Source organism: Misgurnus anguillicaudatus, chromosome 19 (assembly GCF_027580225.2).
Source record: "Misgurnus anguillicaudatus chromosome 19, ASM2758022v2, whole genome shotgun sequence".
Lineage (NCBI taxonomy): Eukaryota > Metazoa > Chordata > Actinopteri > Cypriniformes > Cobitidae > Misgurnus > Misgurnus anguillicaudatus.
In genome coordinates, this window is record NC_073355.2 from 33,140,297 (window position 1) to 33,162,533 (window position 22,237).

A 22,237-nucleotide genomic window follows, 5' to 3' on the forward strand; every position below is an offset into this window, starting at 1 on the left:
CAAGGCTGCGATTCTGTGTTTTATGCACAGCTTGTGCGTGTACTACGGCATTTGGTCAGTAGGACGTCCTTATCAATCTAAAATCAGTATGAGTCGGAGTCGTTTATAACGTGCATTTAAAAAAGCAACACTGAAGGTCTGGTGTTTTTCGCTGCTTTTTCTGGACAAAGCCCACCCACGAGCTGTTTGACCGACATATCAAACAACCAATCAGAGTTTGTTTCGTCTAGCGTCACGTTTCGAACTCCCCACAATAACGAGCCGGCTGGCAACAAGTCAGTTATTGAAATAACCAGCCGCAACCGAGTAGCATCTAAATAAACAACATTACTCACCATAGAACAACGTTGTGCACTTCATCAACAGCCACACCAATGAGACGCTCCCGTTAAACATCTGTTTGAAGCATATCTCTCCACTTTTTAACACATACAAGCAATTCAGGAGAACCAAACTTTTTGACTCCAATAACTGCCTCAAGCAATACTCTTGGACGTCTTTTAAAGAGTCTATGCTGCGAACTTTGCATATTTTTGAGAATCCAATGTTTAGCTGATCATGATAACTACTCATTATTATCCACGTGAACACGACTGATTCTCTTCCTCAATGGAACGTCAGAGCTTTGTTTTCCAGGGACCGAAACTAATCGTGACACATGTCTCCTGGAAATCCGGTTTATTTCAACCAATCAAAGACGACTTTGACATTCTCACAGGGTTTCCAGAAAAGTGTACGAAAAACATCAGACGTTTAGCCAACAGTCTGTGGGGGTGACGTCTGAGGCTGAGACTAGTTAAAATGTAACATACATTTCGAATTTGGTGCCTATTTGACCGAGAAAAGGGGTGTTTGTAGTCAAAGATATTGGATTTCCTGCTTTCAATGATGCAACATAATGATTTTTACAGCATTGAAAGAAGGAAGTGCAACACTGAAATCTGTATTTCTCCTGTTTTAGCGGAAACTGAGGAAATGATGCACGACCATTCAAAAACATGACTGGGGTTCTAACTATACAAAGCTTAATGCAAATGGGTGAAGTGTCCCTTTAATGACCGTATGACGGTATTGAAACTGATACCTTTGCTATTTTTAGATCCCGCGGTATATCATATTACCGCCCAAGCCTTTAAACATTAGTGGTGGGATGAAATGTCAAGTGTGCATGTTTTTTTCATCGGGGTGGGCGGTAATTGGTAACCCCTGTTTCTACATGACTTTCTACATAACACTATCAGGATTTTGAAGATTTTGGGCAGACCACATATGGCAAAAGGTCAAATTTAATTTCAGGAGAGTTGAAACCTAACTTAAAAGTGTGTTTGTTTGAGTGAACAAATCACATAAAGACCCATTTCTTCCCTGTCGTGAACATCCTGTGAGAGAACCAGACAGCGCAGCAAGGTCAAAGCAAGCCGGGCTACAAAAAAACAAAAAAAAACAAGGGGTTTCCGTGTTTAAACAGTGTTTCAATGGGAACGGCCTCCTCCAATTGTTCTACACCAGCAGCCTTTTTCATCTGGAAGGACACAGCTTCCCGCCAAATACAGCTTGTGCAGATTCCAACGTGATTCGTTTAAACAACTACTGCATGATGAATCACGTATTAGTGTTTTTATCATTTTTGCACAGCTGCCGTTTAACTCAAGGGAGCGTCACCCAAGGGTTCAAAAGCTGCCAGACAGGTTCTGGCTCTGCCTTTGATCAACGTTGCAGTGTTTGTGAGATACATTAACTAAACAGTCCGAGATCCAAGTTGGGAGATCTTCATATCAGAGTGGATATTTCCCACTTACTTCTCCTTGGTTTAATAAACCATAAGCACAGCATTATTTTGACTTCATTTCCGTTTATGAAGCGAGATTGTGGTCTTTGATGTCCCGTGTAAGACAGGACAGTTTTGTCAGTCTGTGGACTTTCTGTGCGAGTCCTTGATAAGGGATGCCATCCCTTGCTTTGCAGCAGACGTGTCTTGGCCTGTTTAAAAAAAAAACGCTTTGACTGATAAAGTCTACTGATGACGAGATTCATTTTCATGGTTAAAAACAGTTACACTGAGTTTCCCTTATTTTTTGTTGTGAGACAACATAGAAACAGGAGAGGTTTACAGGATACATGTTTCGCAGTACTCACCATTTAGTTCATACAGATGTTTCCTAGAAGGAGCTTAAATAAGCAACTATTTGTGTTAAATTGTGACAATACGATCTGTGGTTCTGTGATTGTTTAGCAACACTTTACAATAAGGTTGTATTGTGTATTATTGTTGTTATTATACTAGTTAAGATGAACTAACAATGTGTATATTAAGTAATGTTATCAATGAATGAATTACTTTGATTAAACAGCTTCAATTAACTTATTTTATATTTGGACGTATAGAGAGCATGCATGATGCATTAAAGGTCAGGGATAAAAAAATATAAATAAAACATTACATGTTAGCATGACAGCGCCCTGACAAAACTTCAAGATTATTATGCAAAAGCAGAATAAGGACTGAACATTTCCTGTTTTGTTGACCCTTAATCTATTTTGGTTATTCTGGCTTTGTTTTCTGTTTCTGCTTTGAGATATTTTATACACTTATATATTCTTGTATATAACCATAGATCAGAACAGTGAACAACAAATTCTACCTTCAGATTATGGTGTTGCTGATAGCAGCAGTGCGTCTTCCTGTCTCTCTCACGCTATAAGCAAAAGGAAGGAAGAGTTATAGAATGAGCTACCAAAAAAAGTGTAACAAGGTCATTATGTAATAAATTATTTTTATATTTGCATTCAAATTAGTTCTTTGCAACACCACTGGCAGCACTTATAATACTGAGCTATGTTTTGCTTAAAGTAGCAGATTTCTGGCAATAGAATCATAATTCAACATATTTGTAAAATGCAAGCCTATATATAGGAAAGTTCATTGCAAAGCATCTTTTGCATTTTTATCAGTGTTCCCTGCATTCGAACCCATGACCGTTTGCCCTGTTAATGCAGCGCCATACATGAGCAAATACGGGTGATTCTCACGAAATCTTTTTTTTTTTGCACATATAAGAGTAAGGTCTGAATGTACAATAACCATTTTTTTTATATATATCTATTTCCTATAGAATTATTAAAAATTTTTAGATTATCATTATTAAAAATTATCATTACCGCAACATGACATTACATTAAATATATGGATTTACAAACTCATGTTTCGGTAATGAGAACTAAAAAATCGTCTAGGTACTATGACAAACAAAATTTCAACTTTTATCTGGAGAGAAAAAATAAGAACTGCTTACATGGTAGCCATCTTGAGTGTCACAGTCAATTATGTCCCTTCCAACACATTTTTTTTTTAAATATTAGTTCCTTGAGGGCTTAAACAATTATTGAAAATTGTTGCGGAGGATGATAACATTTTTCGTGGACACATTTACATTATTTATATTTTTGTCTCTACATTTCACAAATACCACATGTTTCTTTACTGTAAATGTTCATGGACACGTTGCGGTAATGACAATTTTCCCCTTAAATGTGGAATAAACAACAAAATTGTTTTGTATGATGTAATTTAAAATCATGTGCAAAATAGTACATGAAGAGATGTTTGTAACTGTATGCTTCTTATTTTGATATTCTTACTTTGCATTTACTTTTTTTATCAAAAGGTTTCATGACACCTCATAAGTCTAATTTCGCCAGAATCACCAATATATAAAATATCAAATCATTCATTCTGCCAGGAGTCTTGCAAAGTTCTTTATGAACTATTAAAGATGGCACTAAAAGTGGTTCACGGGCTCGTAAAAGGAAACATTTTAGTGCTAAACAAAACCTGTGTAGAACCATATTGTGTCATGCTGAACCATAAGTGATGCTTTAGTTATGCTATGCCAAATGTTTTGGTTTCCTAGGTAATCTATGTGTTGTTTATTTTGCTTGTTATATACACTCATCTAAAGGATTATTAAGGACACCTGTTCAATTTCTCATTAATGCAATGGTGTAATGGTGTGGGGGATGTTTTCTTGGCACACTTTAGGCCCCTTAGTGCGGATTGGGCATCGTTTAAATGCCACGGCCTACCTGAGCATTGTTTCTGACCATGTCCATCCCTTTATGACCACCATGTACTCGTCCTGTGATGGCTACTTCCAGCAGGATAATGCACAATGTCACAAAGCTCGAATCATTTCAAATTGGTTTCTTGAACATGACAATGAGTTCACTGTACTAAAATAGCCCCCACAGTCACCAGATCTCAACCCAATAGAGCATCTTTGGGATGTGGTGGAACGGGAGGCTTAGTGCCCTGGATGTGCATCCCACAAATCTCCATCAACTGCAGGATGCTATCCTATCAATATGGGCCAACATTTCTAAAGAATGCTTTCAGCAACTTGTTGAATCAATGCCACGTAGAATTAAGGCAGTTCTGAAGGTCAAAGGAGGTTAAACACAGTATTAGTATGGTGGTGTTCAAAATAATCCTTTAGGTGAGTGTAAATAAACTACTTTGTTGTTATTTATTCCTAGCGGAGTTTACCGGAAGTTACGTGATGACCACGAAAGCCACTTGTTTATGTTGTTACTGCGTCTATATAGCGCTTAAAATGGTTTACTTATGATTACGTGCTTTTAGAACTATTTATTGGCAGCATTGTTTTTTTAACAGTGTATGAACATTTATGAACATTATTACTTCGGTAGTTTTCAGAGCTCTTAGAATTCGGCACTGTGATGTGATGAAATATTGTGCTTGTTTTCGAAATGTGCATGCAGTAGCCTATAATATTCCCATCGCATGAGGACATTCTTCATCCAGTCTAATAAATAGTTTTTTCACATAAAACTTCACTTATCATTTCTATTGCATGTAATTCTGTGAAAAGGAATTTGTAAAGCAATGCATTTACTGAAAATCAGATCCTTTTGGTTTGTGCCTTAGGTAAAAGCTGATGCAATGTCCACGAGACAATTTTTAATCAGTCTCAGTTTGATGAAAGCAGGCTTGTTTGGCTAAGATCATAATGAACAGCTGGATCAGTAGAGAGTTCATCCACGGTAGCTTGTTGACTTTGTATTTATAGAGCAGGTGCTCTTTTGTTTGGTCCAGAAGCTAGGTTAAATTAAGAAGTTCTTGTATGTTTATATTTTCTTGTCTTTTGCCATCTTATTGCTTTTCATAATCCTATAATTTGTTTTCACCCTCCAGGAGGGCCTTTGCTGAGCCTTGATTCCTGCTTGTCAGGTGATCCTCTTCCCTGAAGGAGTGCGAGGGGTAAATGCGTATGATGGATAAGATGACATCTTTACACAGTCTTGGCCTGGTACTGGTGGAGTTTCAATACGAATACGAGGGCCGGGATGGCCAGATGGTGTCCATTAAGCCCAACGAGCGCTACATCCTCCTGGCCAAAACCAACGATCACTGGTGGCATGTGTGCAAAGATGAACACGCCAAGCCGTTTTATATCCCCGCCAACTACGTGAAAGAGCTTCCACCTAGCATACCCTCACCTCTGGACTTTAGAGAGCCTCCGAATTCTGATCCGAAGCCCGCTGTGCATGACCTGGCAGAGACCCGCAAACCAGATGAGATGGCAATTAAACTACGCCCCAAGGCGAATTATCACAAGACAGAAAATCGCATGTCGACGTTTGGCGTTCCTCTGGATTTACACGAGCCACCTTCTTACAAGTCTGGTGGACCATCAGACTCTCTAATCTCCCTTCATCCTGTCTCAGACACATCACAGCAAAAGAAGCGGATGAGTCTAGCAGCCAATCTACTGTTTGGCTCTCGTAATGCTCTATCTGAAACTGCGTCTGATAAGTTCAGGGTACCCAGCTTCAGCCCAGCAGACCCTCTTCATAAACCGACCCCTGCAAAACCTGTGGAGCTTCCTGTCATCAAGAATCTGAATGACGTCAGGTCACCGGAGCCAGAGTCCCCAATAGAGCCCGAAAGTGAAAGTTCTAGTTCAGAACAATTGCCGTCTCCAGACTCTGAGAATATTTATGAATCCATATCGGACCTGAATCTGGATGAGTTGACACAGACAGACAAAACACCTACCGGATTGACAGATCCACAGACCAACACACCATCCCCAGCCCCAGTGATACAGGTACAGTCTTATACGCATACAACCAATAGTACTTCTATCATTACTTTTTATTACCTTATTTCTTCAAATTTTTGATGTAGATGTTGTTTAGTATTAGGGTTGCAAAGAGGTGCAGAGTTTATGGTAAATTTCCGGAAACTTTCATGTGAACTTATGCTGCGTTCCACACTGTAAAAAATACTTTGCTGCCTTAAAATTTTTTGTTAAATCAACTCAGGTTTACAAGTCAACAGAGATGAGTTGTCACAACTTATAAAATATAGTTGAGAAAAGTCAACTTAATTTTATAAGTTATAACAACTCACCTGTAGTTATAACAACTCATCTTTAGTCAAGATAAATAATAGTAAGTTGAAATGATTTGTAAATCCGAGTTGATTCAACAACAAAAATTTGAAAGGTGCAGTGTGTAATTTTTAGAAGAATCTATTTTGACAGAAATGCAAAATAATATACAAAACTAAATTATCAGGAGTGTATAAAGACCTTTCATAATGAACCATTATGTGTTTATTGCCTTAGAATGGGTTGTTTATCTATATACACTGCGGGTCTCCTTGCATGGAAGCCGCCATTTTGTGCCACCATGTTTCTACAGAAGCCGTTAACGGACAATTTTTTTTACTAAGTTGTCTCCAACGATGACATGTTTGTCCGGTGGCGGTTACCGTAGCTTCTCTATGTGTTTCAAAAGCAAGAGGTGAGCAGTGGACTGAGCCGTTGGTAGCAATTCGCAACCTTACCACTAGATGCTGCTAAAATTTACACACTGCACCTTTAAGGCAGCAAAGTATTTTTACAGTGCAGGCAGGTTTTGAATCGTAAGTCACGAATAAAACCATGACTTACAACTCGGAACTGGGAGTTCATCAATCTAGTACGAGTTCACGGGTGAGAAGTCACGGGTTTGATTGCCGTTGCATTGCATTTTCACGGGTAGAAGGTTGGAAAAACATTGGTTACAGATTGCCTGGAACGCGGCATTAAGGAATTTTGGAAATATTCCAAATTGGAAACTTACAGGGAATTATTTGGAAATTTAGGGAGATTTATATAAACAATATCCTATAGATGGTTTCATCGGACACACGTGCGGTGACGCGATATGCGTCTGGTCCGAACTTTACTTCCGGTTTCAGATTTTTTAATGGTCTGACCGAACTCTAGTACAAATACCTTGTTGAAAATAACAAATGTTTTGGTTTCCTACACTGAAAATAAATATTCATTCAATTTACTCATTTTTTTAATGTAAGTGGTTGCAATCAATTTATTTAAGCTGCATTTAAACAAAAGTTTTTTTGTTTTGTTTGTTTAAATGTAGCTTAAATAAATTGATTGAAACCACTTACCTTACAAAAATATAGTAAATTGAACGAATATTTTTTCAGTGTAGGTAATTTACGAGTTGTTATTTTGCTTGTTCTATAAATAAACTATGTTTAAAGTTTGTTGTTATTTATTCTTAGCTGAGTTTACCGGAAGTTACGTGTTGACCACGAAAGCTGCTTGTTTATGTTGTTACGGCTGAAACCGTCTATACAAACATAAATAAACAATAAATATAAATATAAATAAATTTGTTTGGTCGTAAGCAGACACACATGCAATGTATTACAAATTTTAAAATGACGTCTTGACTAATTTAATTGTAAGTAGAACTATAATAGTGGTATCTTACATTTAGATATCTCATTTACTAGCTAGCTGGCTACTGTATAAACACATTTAGGTATGTGTTAGTTAAAAGTGTGGTTTCTGTGCTAACATTACATGGAAAATAGAGGGGAATCCCCTTATGTGATATATGAAGGATTTTTTTTATTTCAGGGGGAGTGAGCGTGTGAGGGGAAGAGTCATTTTTAGACAATATTTTTTTTTACTTATCTCACCTAAATGTTTTCTAAGTCAGTGTGTTTGTCTTTACAATGGTATAATGTTGTTGCACACTAGCTTACACACACCACAAGGAAGTTTTAAGCAAATTTTTGTAATTTACGTCAATACATGCAAAGATGTTTTGACATTTTTTGTGTCCATGTTATGGAAGAATGCAAGTACATGCAGGGAGTGTGGTCTCGATGGGCCTTTAGTAAGCTGTGTGCATGTGACTGAGAAATGTACAGGGTAGAAAAATTCAGCCGAAATTTTATTACATTTAAAATGTAAAAGTGTCCCCAGAGTACGTATGTGAAGTTTTAGCTCAAAATACCATATAGATCATTTATTACATGTTAAAATTGCCACTTTGTAGATGTGAGCAAAAATGTGCCGTTTTGGGTGTGTGCTTTTAAATGCAAATGAGCTGATCTCTTTACTAAATGGCAGTGTCGTGGTTGGATAGTGCAGATTAAGGCGTGGTATTATCCCCTTCTGACATCACAGGGGGAGCCAAATGTCAATCACCTATTTTTTCACATGATTGCAGAGAATGATTTACCAAAACTAAGTTACTGGGTTGATCTTTTTAACATTTTATAGGTTTATAGAATCGCTGGAAACCCAATTATAGCACTTAAACTTGGAAAAAATCTGATTTTCATGATATGTCCCCTTTGAATCTTGTTGTTTTAAACAAAATTATCATGCAAGATTATTTTAAACTACATTAAACTATTTAAACTTAATCCCTGTTATAGACAATGTTTTTGAAATGTTTTTCAAATTCACAGTTTATTCCCATATATTCCCGTTCATTCCCATGGAAAGTTTCCAGCCTTGAAAATTCCTAACATTTTGCAACCGTATTTAGAATATAAATTATTTATTTTTTAAATATTAAAATCTATTTATATATTAAAACTTAAATATTCTATAGACATACTGTACATCTATTTATAATTACTATAACGTCTGCTTGCTTATGACAGTTTTTTAAACTACACGACAATACACAAAATAATCAACGCTGACACAGAAAAATATAACCAAGTTGATTTACTTTATTACATATACTATGATGATATTTTATATTTGTGGTTTGTTGAGCCCAATCTTCAATAGAGAAGGTGCAAAAGAATTAGCTTTAATATAAAGATCTTTTACATGAGTATGCATTATGTCTCTGTTAATGTGTAAATGTACAGATTTGAGATGGATTGCTTACTTCCAATCTCTTAACATTTGCCGTACAAATTTGTTGTTGTTTGACACATGCACCCTCTGGATATTTGTGCAAGAGAGTGCATAAAAACTATTACTAAAAGGAAATATTTAGCTGAAAGTACTCAAAGTGAGCCACTGGGGGGCGATGTTGGCATGCGGACTGTAAATTTTTCTACTGAATATAGAGACCTTCTTCATCCAGATGAGTTCAGCTCATTATCAAACTGACATTTTGACTATTCAGCGGTTAAGTATACATTAGCTAGACAAAACAAAGCACCTGAAAACAATGGAGCGAATATTACAGAGAGCTACTTTACAATAAGGCCCTCCAACATGACGTCTGAACAGGATGTTACAACTTTTCCTACAGGCAAGGACACACTGACCCAAAGCTCGTGTATTTGGGCAAAGTTGAGACATTTATTATGTGGCTGTTTTAATTTCCTATATACAGTATAACTTCATCAGACATATTCATTGGGTTCAAATCAAACTACACCCAAAACTATATCCAATTTCCATACCTATTTGCATTTACTCTGTTTGTAGTGCACTCACACGTAACCTTGCTTTACAGGTTGTAGGGAGCCCATCCCTTTTTTTCATGTTTGTGAACAAATTCAGAGGTTTGATCACATCATGCCAGTTCAATTGCTAAGAGCAAAAGGGCATGTCACGGCAGCAGGGCTTTGTTTTTGTTTTTTTTAATCAACCGTTTCTTAAAAAAATCAGGATAAGGAGATCCTGATCAGACGTCTAGTAGGTAATGTTTTTAATGTAAATTGAAAATAATATTGAAATATTTTTAATTGTTTTGTAATAAGGTAAGACTGTGAGTGTTGTTAAGCTCTCTGCATATAAGAAGGCGTAGTCTCCAGGGACATTGTTAGCACAGATCTTGGGATCTGAGTCAGGGTTTGTATTGTACTGTAGCTGCAAGGCTGCTATTGTTATCGCAGATGTTTCAGCTTCTCAGATTCAAAAGCAGTAATGATCCAGGTGCTTGAAATATGTGTCAAATAGAGACGTTTTGGCTTTGACAATCACAATGGGTCATAAAACTTCTTAAACCCTTTTAATGAGAGAGAGAGAGATTTTCATATGAGATGTTTATATCAGTTTTAAAGTCAAATTTCATTGCATCCCTTGGTTGCTTCTTGTGGACGGTGTCATGTTTCTAGTATGCTGAAAGTGAGCTATCCTATGCTTTATTTTTCCAAACTCCCTGTTTTCTGGGAATAGTTTGAAATCTTTCAGGAACCGAGAAGGGAGGCACAATGCAGGAGCTGGGCTATCAATGCACCTGTATCAGATTTCAAAGCTTTTGTTAGCCTGTCTGTATCAGTCATCCACACTCCCTTCACACAAAACCAGCAGTGTACCAAGCTTCAGATGTACAGTACATTATGTGAAGGTATTTAACTCTACTGGGTCATGCTTGATCTGTTGCATTAAAACCATAACTAGGCTACATTAATACGTATTTTTAAAGTAATTGTATGTTTATAATTCAGTTAATACCTGGTGATTCATCTGTGGTGAGCACTTCAAAGTCATGAGCTCATGAGGATAAAAGCAAAGCAATTGTTATGTGGCATATCATCATAATATAGGCTACTGTATAGCCTATAAGTGAACAGATGGTGGCCCACCCCTGCTACCCCTCGGTACGTTTACAAAACAAAGGAGGAGTTCTTTCCTGAAGGTCTCCAAACTCATTACACTGCTTAAACCCAAACAAGTTCACAACGAAATACCCTGATCCTACATTACGACCTACGAGCACTTGTTTGGGCACTAGCCAGTCAGGTTACGTTAACCGCCAGAATTATTCTGACGTTGTGTAAATCTTGTGTTTACGTGAGGAGCGAAATAGAAATGTTTTGCCTAAGTATAGTTAGTAATTGTCAATGGAAAGCTGCAAGTTTGGTAGAGAAAGGGTTAAAAAGTGAAGGTTGGTCACACTTGTGCTGGTTACCTGTGCGAGCGCTGCTTCCGGGCGGCGGGCTCGATTCAATCACTGCTGAGGAGAGCAGTGTAGAGTGAGATTCATTTGAGAAGATTTGCTCGAATCTAACACAGGTACGTTTGTCGATACTTTAAAGTTGACACATCATTCGCAGTGCGATTGAATCAACAACAATATAACCCTAGAAATGTATAACTAAAGCGTTATGATATACGATACAACTTGGTGTTAGTGAGTGAGTTCACAAATGCACTTTCGTCAGTGCGCGTGCGCGCGCCCTTAGCTGCTGCTTCAGTGAGTCAAGTGAAATTGTAAACATTCAGTTGCTTCGTTGACGTTTTTTTGTATGTAATTAATATCGTTTTAGGAAAGTATAGTGAGTTTTCTTTGTATAGCTCTCTGCCCAATGCATATTGAAATAGACGGCAGCAACTTTGTAAGGTGGACCATACGGCATTGTTGTGGTTTTTGTGACATAACAGCCGCAGAGAATTACACTTCTTTTTTTGTGTGCTTTGTGTTTCAAATCATTCAAGAGAGATTATTGTTATTTTTTAACTGCTGAGAGTTTTTTTTGTATTGGGCGTTTGGTTATGCCTGTGTTTGCTGAACGATTTATCCTTCAGATCCATGTTTTGATTTTTAAGTTGATATGCTGCCTTTTCTAAGAGGAAAATGATTGTTGTTTACTATACTTTTAGCTCTACTCAAAAACGTCAGTTCATTTGTTTTTATGTCCATCAAATGTTTTGTAAGAAATCACTAGTAGCAATAGTGAAATTTAGTTGAATAAGTGAATCTGTGACCATTACATTCTGTAAAATTCAGTAACTGTAGTCGTGACAGCTAGTAATTGAGTCATTTGCATTGTTTGTATTGCTTTGGAAACATTAATGGTTTATTGGTAAGCATTTGACTTCCTCTTTTGTGTAATTGATTGTTTTATCTTTGCACTTTCTCGTCATGGTTGGGGTCAAAATACACTGGAGTGCCACATTATAAAACTATTTTAAGACCAGGAAACACACATGATTGGGCAACTGTCAAATGTAGTACATATTGGACGTCAGCAGTGTACAGTAAGCTGACTGTAGTTTATGAGTTATCAATGTTTTATTGCCTTCAGGTATTTTGATAGTCAATCCAAGCTCAGGTAACACTTGGATGTCTGGGACTCTGGTTACTCTTTAGTTTAATCTTTGAAGCAGTAGGTCGTAATGTTAAAGGTCCCTGATCTCATTTTTCTAACTTTAGTTAGTGTGTAATCTTGCTGTTATAGCATAAATAATACCAAGGTGGTAAAGCTCAAAGTTCACTGTAGGCGATATATTTTCTTTAACAGGATACCCCTTTCAAAGCCTACAGCGAATGGCTGGTTTGGACTACAGCCCTCTACTTCCCGGTTGATTGACATCAATAAAAGAGTTTTTGATTAAACTTCACCCACAGGAATACATCAATCACCAGTAAGGGTGTCACGATTTCAATTTTAAATAGAAATTGATAAAAATTAAGTCACAACCTCGAACTTCGAATTACAAAATGGAATCGTCGATGCTGCCACACCCCCATGTCCCATCCTGTCGGCTTGTCAAGTGGAAAAAAAAACACACGTGTTGAGTGCTGCGAGTCAACCGCCTATAAGTTAGCTAGCTACAGCCAGTTAAAAGATAGCATGGCAGATGCAGGAGACACCACGCGAGCTGCATCTCCGGGTTTAAGGTCAGATATTAGATTTCGTAAAAGTCTAGTCTAAAAATTGCATAGCAACCTGTTCTTTATTAAAAAAAAATGCCCTTATAATCGAAAATGTAATCGAATCGAGGATTTGGAAAATGACAACCCTTATCGCCAGCTTTGTCTCAAACGGCCAGGCTAAGGCTGCGTCCAAATAACCACACTTGCGGTCTTTGCACTTGACCGCTTGAATACTTATATGACGTATTTCTTGTATTTTGCCCAAGTGTTCTAGTGGGCATGAAGATCCCAAGCGTGCTTGAAAAAATGATTCACCCGATGGGACACACTTAGCAAGTGTTAAAATGTCAATCCAGGTATAGTGGCAGCAATTTGCACCAAAAAGTTTTTTATTTAGATTGCTTAAAATATACATTTTAAGGTTTTCTTTAAATAAAATAAACACATAAACATATGAATAAATAAATAAACATTTAAAGAATATTATCTACACCTATCTAAAACTTTCAGATGCAGAATTCTTTGTGCTTGTAAAAAACTCTTAATTTTGTGCATGTAGCTTTATTAAAGTTTATTGTAATAGTCCCTGAATAAACAACACCATTAATGTTGTTTTAATGTTATAAAAGCAGTTACAGATGTTTTACAAAATACATAACAACCAATGAAATGTGGAACACTTTCTGTTCTACTGCCAAAATATATAAAATCCATGTATTAACTCACAATTAAAAGTTTCCACGACATCTCGCGAGATTTGGGCAAAAGTCTCATGATTTACATCCTGAACATGATGCATGACGGGATACACTTAGCCTTGAATACCGCTTCAAATATGCGTTAAGGGCACTGCACTTTGCCAGTTTTAAGACATGGGACAGTCTTGCGCACTTACTTCCTGTTGCGTGCACGCACTCTAAAGTGGCCAAGACCGCTAGTGTGGTTATTTGGACGCAGCCGAAGATGCTGTCGAATCACAACCCACTAAACAAGCTACACAATCAGAACTTGATACGTATTTCTGAAGGAGAGACTTCATAGAACAAGGAAGACATGAGCATGTTTTTAGGACAGTGAAAACAGCGGTATACAGATAAGTAAATTGTGTGAAAAATACTGCGTTTTTTTACACGTGAAACATGAACAAAATGTTATATTGTGCACTGTAAACACAATCAAAGCTTAAAAAACACAAAGAACGGGACCTTTTAATTTGATAGATCAAACAGATGCTATTAAAGTTATAGACCCTTTTACTGTTTGTACACATTGATGACGTGGTTTGTTTCCACTTTCAGATCTTAGTGATGTTTATGTTTCTAGATATTGATCAGGTCCATCTTTCAGTGTTAATGTTTTCTTTCTTGCTTTTAGCATAAGTCCTAATTCCAGTTGCATAAAAACTTATCTACCCCTCTTCTTAACAAGCCTCACAGTATGAGGTAAAAGCCACATTATGTGCTGAAATGCAATATTTAGAGGGGTTCAACATTTCTAATCTCTGATATTGCTAAATATAAGTAAATTAGTGAATACAGGCATAGTGTTTGCCCTAGCAAACAAACACAACTACATATTTCCATGCCTGTCATATATATATATTCTCACACCTGAAGATGTAATTCACACTGCTGGTTCAGTGGTTTAGTGTTTGGCAGAAAATGTTCATTAACACTTATGATCAAGGGTGTGGGTTGTGTTTGGGACACAAAAGAGTATTCTTCGTAAGGGGAGTGCCTAAAACCGCTTCTCAGATTTCATTTGAATGTCAAAACTTTGCATTGGCCTATAATGTAGATTTACCGCTTGATTTGATTACACTAAAAGACAGTCTCACCCAATTCTCAGTTGATAGACATTCAAAATGAAAGAGGAACTGATTTTGATACTTAATGTTTGATTTTCAAGCACTACATCCCTAATTTGAAAGACCCCTAATTCGAATTACCCCAAAGGATATGTAGAAACGTCATCATTTGATTGTCAGATTTTGCACATTTTATAGCATATTGTTTTTATTTTTCTGTGTTGTGTAGTGTTTTTCATCTTCGGATGTTTACCAAACACATGATTATGTTTATTTTAATTAGCATTACTCCACCTCAAGAGGAAATGAGAGTTGAACTTCCTCTGCACTATAACTGCAGTTAGTTTGCATTCCCAGTTGCGATTTCTGTGTTTGTATGTGCACTCGTACATGTCTGTGTGATCCTCGGGAGACCCTTTCGGCTTTCTTGTCAAACAATCTGATGCGCCCCTCCCCTGATGCCAGATAAACCCAGATTTTCTGTGGATCTCCTCTTGTTATACACGCTGACGGCATACTCCCGTGCAGAAGCTGTAAAGTTTTTGGAAAGGATTTTCAGCACCTGTGTTGTTTCGAACTCTCGGCACCTTTCAGGTGGGACCAGATGTCGCTGGAGACTTTGAGTCTTGATTCGTTTGCTGGTCCTGCGTTTTGTCACAAGACAAATTTGATTTGTCAAGGTTCAGATGGAAGTAAAGGAGGTGATTCTTAAGGCTTGCCGTACGCTCATGCCCAGACTGGAGACCTTTCTGAAGTTTCGTAAGGTAAGCGGTAAACACAGGGTGGCATTGTGAGGCTAGACTGGTGTTTGTGGAAATGCGCGAATGAAATCCAGATAGGGTATCATGGAGTTGTGATTAAATCTGTTTTTTGTGACTAACCAACTGTTTGCTTGAAAGAAACTGTTGTTTGTGTAGATTTTACTGCTAGTGCAACTTTCAATTAATTTGTTTTTGTAAAAGTTGCAATTTTGAATGATGATATCAATCTGCATGAAACACCAAGCATTTTTGATAGATTAAAAAAATACAAGTTTAGTACTGCCTATGTAGTATTTGCTACAAGATATTTTGTAATTACCAAAATATCTTAAATGTTCATACAGCAGTATGCATATTGCAATGGTATGCAATAACATTTTATAGTATAATAATTCAAAAATGTACTGTATGTGTAGTCAGTTTTAGGTCGATTCTCAAATCAGAGAGATTTGATATATATATATATATATATATATATATATATATATATATATATATATATATATATATATATATATATATATATATATATATATATATATGAAGAGTTTGGTTCCAAAATGCAATAAATCCATTTTGACAAATTTCAGTAAAAACGTGTTTTTTATACCAAGAAAGTGACAAGATGAAAACCACTATTTTCTGTTACAAACTTTCACATAGCATCTTTAGGTTATAAAAACATAAAAAATTAAAATCCATAACTTATTATAAAAACGAATAGTTTTTTCCACACAATGCAATAAATGCATGACAAGTTTTTTTTCAAAATGCTATAAATCTATTCAATGTATAAATGTACATTCATCTTTGCCATGTTATATTCATTTAGTTGACTAATGGTATACACTGATAAAAAAAATAAACATTAATGGCATTAATCAAAACACTTATTTGTGATATTAAGAACACTGTCATTGCTGCGGTTATACTTATACTTGAAACAAAACAACGGTACTGATATATGTTAAGTAAGGGATAATGTAGAGGCAGCCGGTAGTTATTGGGAAATAAGCCCCGACAGTGTGATCAGGACCCGACGCGAAGCGGAGGGTCTTGTATCACACTGAAGGGGCTTATTTCCCAATAACTACCGGCTGCCTCTACATTATCCCGCTTATTACACGGCTACTTGCCACATAAGAAAAAAAACTGGACATGAATATGAATTTGAAACATTTTATTGGCATATTTGTTTTAAATTAACATTTTTATCCTTCCGCGAAACTTTGCACAGATGCATAAAATGATCGTAATACCTTATAAAGATCCTCTGCTTCATACTTGTCTCCATTTTTTCTCTTTGAGAAGTTTTAATCCCCATTCTGTATTTTTTTGTGTGTTGGCTTCGTAGCTGTCATGCTCTATTTTGTCAAGTTCAGTCTCAGTAAGCTGTCTGTGTCTTGTCGTGGTTGTCGAGTGTTTGTCACAAGATGGCGCCAGACAGACAGTAATCATTATTGATCTTTATTGGCGCAGAGCGATATTACTCGTGCAAGTAGCCCGGCTATGCGTTATTATTTTGGAGCGGTTATTATTCGAAAAGAACGAACCTGCAAATGTCTCAACTGACCAATCAGAATCAAGCATTCCAGAGAGCCGTGTAATAAGATATATTAGTGTAGGGATGCGCGATACTTTGCATGCGATAGTCATGTTAGTGCAAGGTTTTTTAATTAAAGGCATCGAAAACATGCATTTCATTCTGGGACTAAGATAGGACCTGTCCAGGAAACCGTCCCAAAATATTCAAAGTTAATGCTTCGTGTCAAATTAAATTGTTTTTGTTAATGTAAGTAAAACCTTTAATTAATTCTACATAAATCAGTTGTTGCATTAGATGTTCCTATATGACTGAATGGCTGTTTTTGGCAGCATTTCATGCTCCCCCTTTACGTGTCTATCAAAATCTCCTCAGATGTACCACAGGCAACCGAGCGGTCAGCCTGCTGTTCTGTTTTCATCTTAACTTCCTCTCAAGAGACAGTGTGCTGTGGAAAACATTATCTGGATACTTCCTCATCGCTTGGGGCGTAAGATCAAGACAAAACTTTCACTTGGACTAAAGGACGTTGTAAATGTTGTTTTAGACCTCACACAATGTGGTTTCAGTGAGCTTGTACAGGTGTGCAGTTCAGCATTTGAAAGCTTTTTTGTGGTAATGCTTTATACGAGGGATAAAAATTATGTCATCTTCCCGAATGATATTGAATGCATGAGAGCTCAGATTTTTGCAGATCTGTGGATGGTCGGAGAGAGAGTTCATGGTTTTCTGTTGAGGAAAGCATAAAGAAAGGCATGAAGATGAGGGCCAGAAAGATATTTGATTCCACATTAATGTCTTTGTGTCATTACTGAATCGAAGGAGTGTCTCCAGCAGGATTTTTTCCCTATGGCTCATTGTTTTGTTACATTTCTATAGACCTTTGTTAAGGACAAGGAATAGAAATAATGACATGAGACATAGACCGATAGTTCCTCACTTTTAACAAAGTGTTGTGATGTCATGTCCATGTTGTATGTTCATATTGTCCTTATTCACAATGATTGTTAAAGGGGACATATCATGAAAATATTAGAGTTTTTCTATGTTTAAGTGCTTTATCAACCTAGAAAATTTGAATGAGATCAACCCAGTAACTTAGTTTCGGTAAACCATTCTCCATGTGAAAAAATAGGTCATTGAAATTTGGCTCCCCTGGTGATGTCAGAAGGGGTAATACCGGTCTTTAATCTGCACTGTCCAACCATGCCACTGCCATTTAGTGTAGAGATCAGCTCATTTGCATTTTAAAGGACACACCTAAAATGGCACATTTTGCCCACACCTACAAAGTGGCAATTTTAAAATGCTATAATAAATTATCTGGGGGGTATTTTGAGCTAAAACTTCACATATGTACTCTGGGAGCACCAAAGATTGATTTGACATCTTAAAAAAGTCTTGTGAAATGTCCCCTTTAAGCATTTTGTAAAACTGATGGTTGTTGAGTTTGAATTTTTGTGTTTTATTAACTCATTTCCGCCAGACTTTTTTTAAGTTGCCTGCCAGCATTTTTGGGATTTTCACAAAAGTTCCACAAAATGCCTTCCAGGAAAATTTTCTTTTAAAGGTGCAGTAAATTTTAGCGGCATCTAGTGGTGAGGTTGCGAATTGCAACCAACGGCTCAGTCCACTGCTCACCCCTAATGCTCTCACATAGAAAAGCTATGATATCCACCACCGGACAAGCATTTCATAGTCGGAGACCACTTAGTAAAAAAATGTTGTCCGTTAAGGGCTTCTGTAGAAACATGGCGGCCCAAAATGGCGACTTCCATGTAAGGGGACCCTCCGTGTATGTAGATAAAAACGTATTATTCTAAGGTAATAAACACATAACGGTTCATTATGAAAGGTCTTTATAAACCCCTGATAATATTGTTTTGAATATTATTTAGCATTTCTTTCAAGAGATCATTTTAAAAATTACACACTGCACCTTTAAAAATATATCAACATACAAATATGTCAAATGAAAAAACAGACCCTGTGCTTTCAAACAAACAAAACAGGAAAAAAGTTTCATCATATATTTATTTTTTTCTCTGTTTATAAACTCTTAAATATGGATAATTTTCTTTAAAAATACCAAATTGGGAGTTTTTTATGAATTGGTAAAAGCACTATCTAGTGGATAATCGCGGTATTACAGATTACCATAAAAACTCTTCAGGAACACGTTTTTTTTTTCATGCAAATGTTTCCTCTTAATTGACAAGATAACTCGTCAATGCCAGGAAAAGAGTTAATACAGATGTAAAATTCATCTGGTTATCCGCTTATCTCTTGTTTTTTTTGTTTAGATGTTTACTGATGAGTATCCATTTATACGTTACATGTATTACTCTCAAAGCAACCTCAATGTCCAAAACAAGGCTAATCCTCCTCTTTATCATCAGGTGGAGAATGAAGACCCCAGCACGGCGGTATACGCTAACGTCACAGACCTGAAGAAGATCGGCCCTCGCTCTCCAATCTCATCTGTCTCCACCTGTTCCTCACCCGGCCTTGCTCTCAGCCCCGCCCCAGACTCCGCCACCTCGCCCAACTCGGACGAATGGCAGGTCCATAGTGACCACAGCGGAAAGGAGTTCTTTTACCACCCCCCTACGGGACAGAGCACTTGGTCTGATCCCCGTAGCCCCCATCCAGGATCTGAAATGGAATCTTTAACCTCTCCCTTGCCCACAATGTCCAGTACATCTGACTGGGAAAAACTTTTGGACGAGGCCACTGGGAGACATTACTACTATAACCACACTTCGAAGCAAAGCTCTTGGACTGCGCCCGAAGTGTTGTCTTCTCCACCTCCCACAGATGGAGCACATGTACCGGTAAATAAACCTTTACTCGCCTTTTCTCTTTACTCTTGTACTAAATTTTATTCTCATTTTTTGTTTGGATTTGAGTCAAATAGAAATATAGGAATAATAGAAGTGCTGCACTACATTTCACCTTTCACAGGCTCTCTATGAATGATTAGTCTCCCTTTTCCAAATTAATGTGAATTTTCTCTCTCTATCTTGAGCCACCTCTGCCAGAGGAGGACTACCCTACAAATGAATCCCAAAATCATCCTCATCTCCCTAAGGATCTACAGTTAGTCCAAATGAAACGTGCCATTATCCCAAGGGCTGCTACGGACCCTCAGAAAGAATTCCCTGTGGGCTGGACCCGCTCTGATGCTGAAGGGAAATCGGTTTTTACAAATGAACACACACATGAACAGGTAATGACAGTTTTTTAGTAAATGCACACAGACACATGCATAATAACAGACTGAGATCACTAATAAAGGCCCTGATCCCATAATCTAGTGCTGTTATTGTAAACAAAATATTATATTGGCAACCTTGGTAAATATGAGCAAAGAAAGCTGTGGAAATAAATCTATGTTTCTATTTTTGTGCTTTTTATTTTAAAAAATCACCATAATCCAAATTTGCACAAGATCACCAAAATTGGACAGTTGAAGACTGGAAAATGTTGCCTGGTTTGATGAGTCTTGATTTCTGTTGAGACATTCAGAGAGTCAGAATTTGGCATAATCTTGGCACACTTTAGACCCCTTGGTGCCAATTGGGAATTGTTTAAATGCCACGGCCTACCTGAGCATTGTTTCTGACCATGTCCATCCCTTTATGACCACCATGTACCCATCCTCTGATGGCTACCTTGCACCATATGCACCATATCACAAAGCTCGAATAATTTAAAATTGGTTTCTTGAACATGACAATGAGTTCAGTGTACTAAAATGGCCCCCACAGTCACCAGATCTCAACCCAATAGAGCATCTTTGGGATGTAGTGGAACGGGAGCTTCGTGCCCTTGATGTGCATCCCACAAATCTCCATCAACTGCAAGATGCTATCCTATCAGTATGGGCCAGCAATTCTAAAGAATGCTTTCAGCACCTTGTTGAATCAATGCCACATAAAATTAAAGCAGTTCTGAAGGCGAAAGGGGGTCAAACACAGTATAAGCCACTTTCTACTATGTGTAGCTCAACAATCTTTTGCTGAACATCAGAACTATAGTTCAGGGATTACCTATTGTGATGAATGAATAAGGAGATTTGTGCTTTGTGTTACTTAATATTTATTCCCCTGTGAAACAAGAACTTTGTGTTTATAATGATCTTGGTGTGCTAAGAAATGTTTAATGTCAATGGGAATCTACTTCAGAGATTTTTTACTTATAAACATTTCTAGGGGTGCCAATAATTGTGTCCACTGTGTCTAAGAGAAAACATTTATTTAAAGCTGACATAACACAAGACGTTTTTGCCAATCTAATGTTAATCTTGCTATATATAGAGTAGTTTTTCATTGTTTAGTCAGATTTATAAAAGAAAAAACATGGCATAAAAGGTCGAACACTTGAAGGCGTGCGGTAGGCGGAGCCGAAGAGTTAAGAGTACGCGCAGCTTCGGATACTACTTCAGGACTTACAGCCGACATAGATGGAAATCAAACTTTAAAAAAATGTTTTTTTTTTTATATAACCAGCCTTATATTATAAATATGATCCAGAATCGGATACTTAGTCAGTATGACGAACAGGAACAATAGCAGCAACGATTACACCAGGACGTCTCTATGAGTAATCCTTGCTTGTTTATCCGCTATTTTAATAAAAAAGCAACATAATCCAGTTTTTAACTGCATTTTCACGTTTTAAAAGGTGTAAATGTTGTAAATGCAGTACAAAGTGCTGTTGTTGGTGTTGTTTACTTTACATGCACGTATGCGCGATTGCAAACAATACACGTAAGATTTTGAATTACTTACGCCTGTGGTTGTGACTCCTTAACGGGGTCTTTTAAAGTTTTGACCGCTCCAATAGTTGTAAAAAAGTGGAAAATCCGGCGTCAAACTGAGCCTTGTTTGTAAAGCAGTCCTCTCCGAAATACAGACAACTCATTCGCAATTACGTTGCTGTCCGGGAAAAACGAACTGCATCCACTGTTGTCTTACGACAGGGAAAGCTAAATAAGGTTTTCTTCTCCTTACATCCAAAAACACACTTCTTTTGTCGAACTATCTTGCTAAAAGTTGTCGCGTGCTGTGCAGTGATACCGGTGACTTCTACTGGACGGAGCAATGCTAATGAGCGTTCACGCTCTCACTTGACGTGCAGGGCAGGCGTGCTTTTCTGGGGGTAAAGGCCCATAAAAGGAATATGGGGTCAATCAGTCGTAACGGATACCCCTATTTGAAA

At 37.3% G+C, this 22,237-nt stretch overlaps 1 protein-coding gene across 4 annotated transcripts in view; it reads left to right on the top strand.

Annotated features, from left to right (window-relative positions):
- Window positions 1-22,237, top strand: part of arhgap27l (Rho GTPase activating protein 27, like) — a 35,970-nt gene that overhangs the window by 5,329 nt on the left and 8,404 nt on the right. For 2 of the 4 annotated variants that reach the window (XM_055194489.2, XM_055194490.2), the window contains exons 3-5: window positions 5,213-6,128; window positions 19,414-19,848; window positions 20,043-20,243. In XM_055194489.2, the coding sequence (XP_055050464.2) occupies window positions 5,283-6,128; window positions 19,414-19,848; window positions 20,043-20,243 (1,482 nt within the window). In that variant the 5' untranslated portion in view covers window positions 5,213-5,282. Of the gene's footprint in view, window positions 1-5,212; window positions 6,129-15,085; window positions 15,475-19,413; window positions 19,849-20,042; window positions 20,244-22,237 lie in introns of those variants that run through there. The other 2 variants (XM_055194491.2, XM_055194492.2) reach the window with 2 other exon arrangements.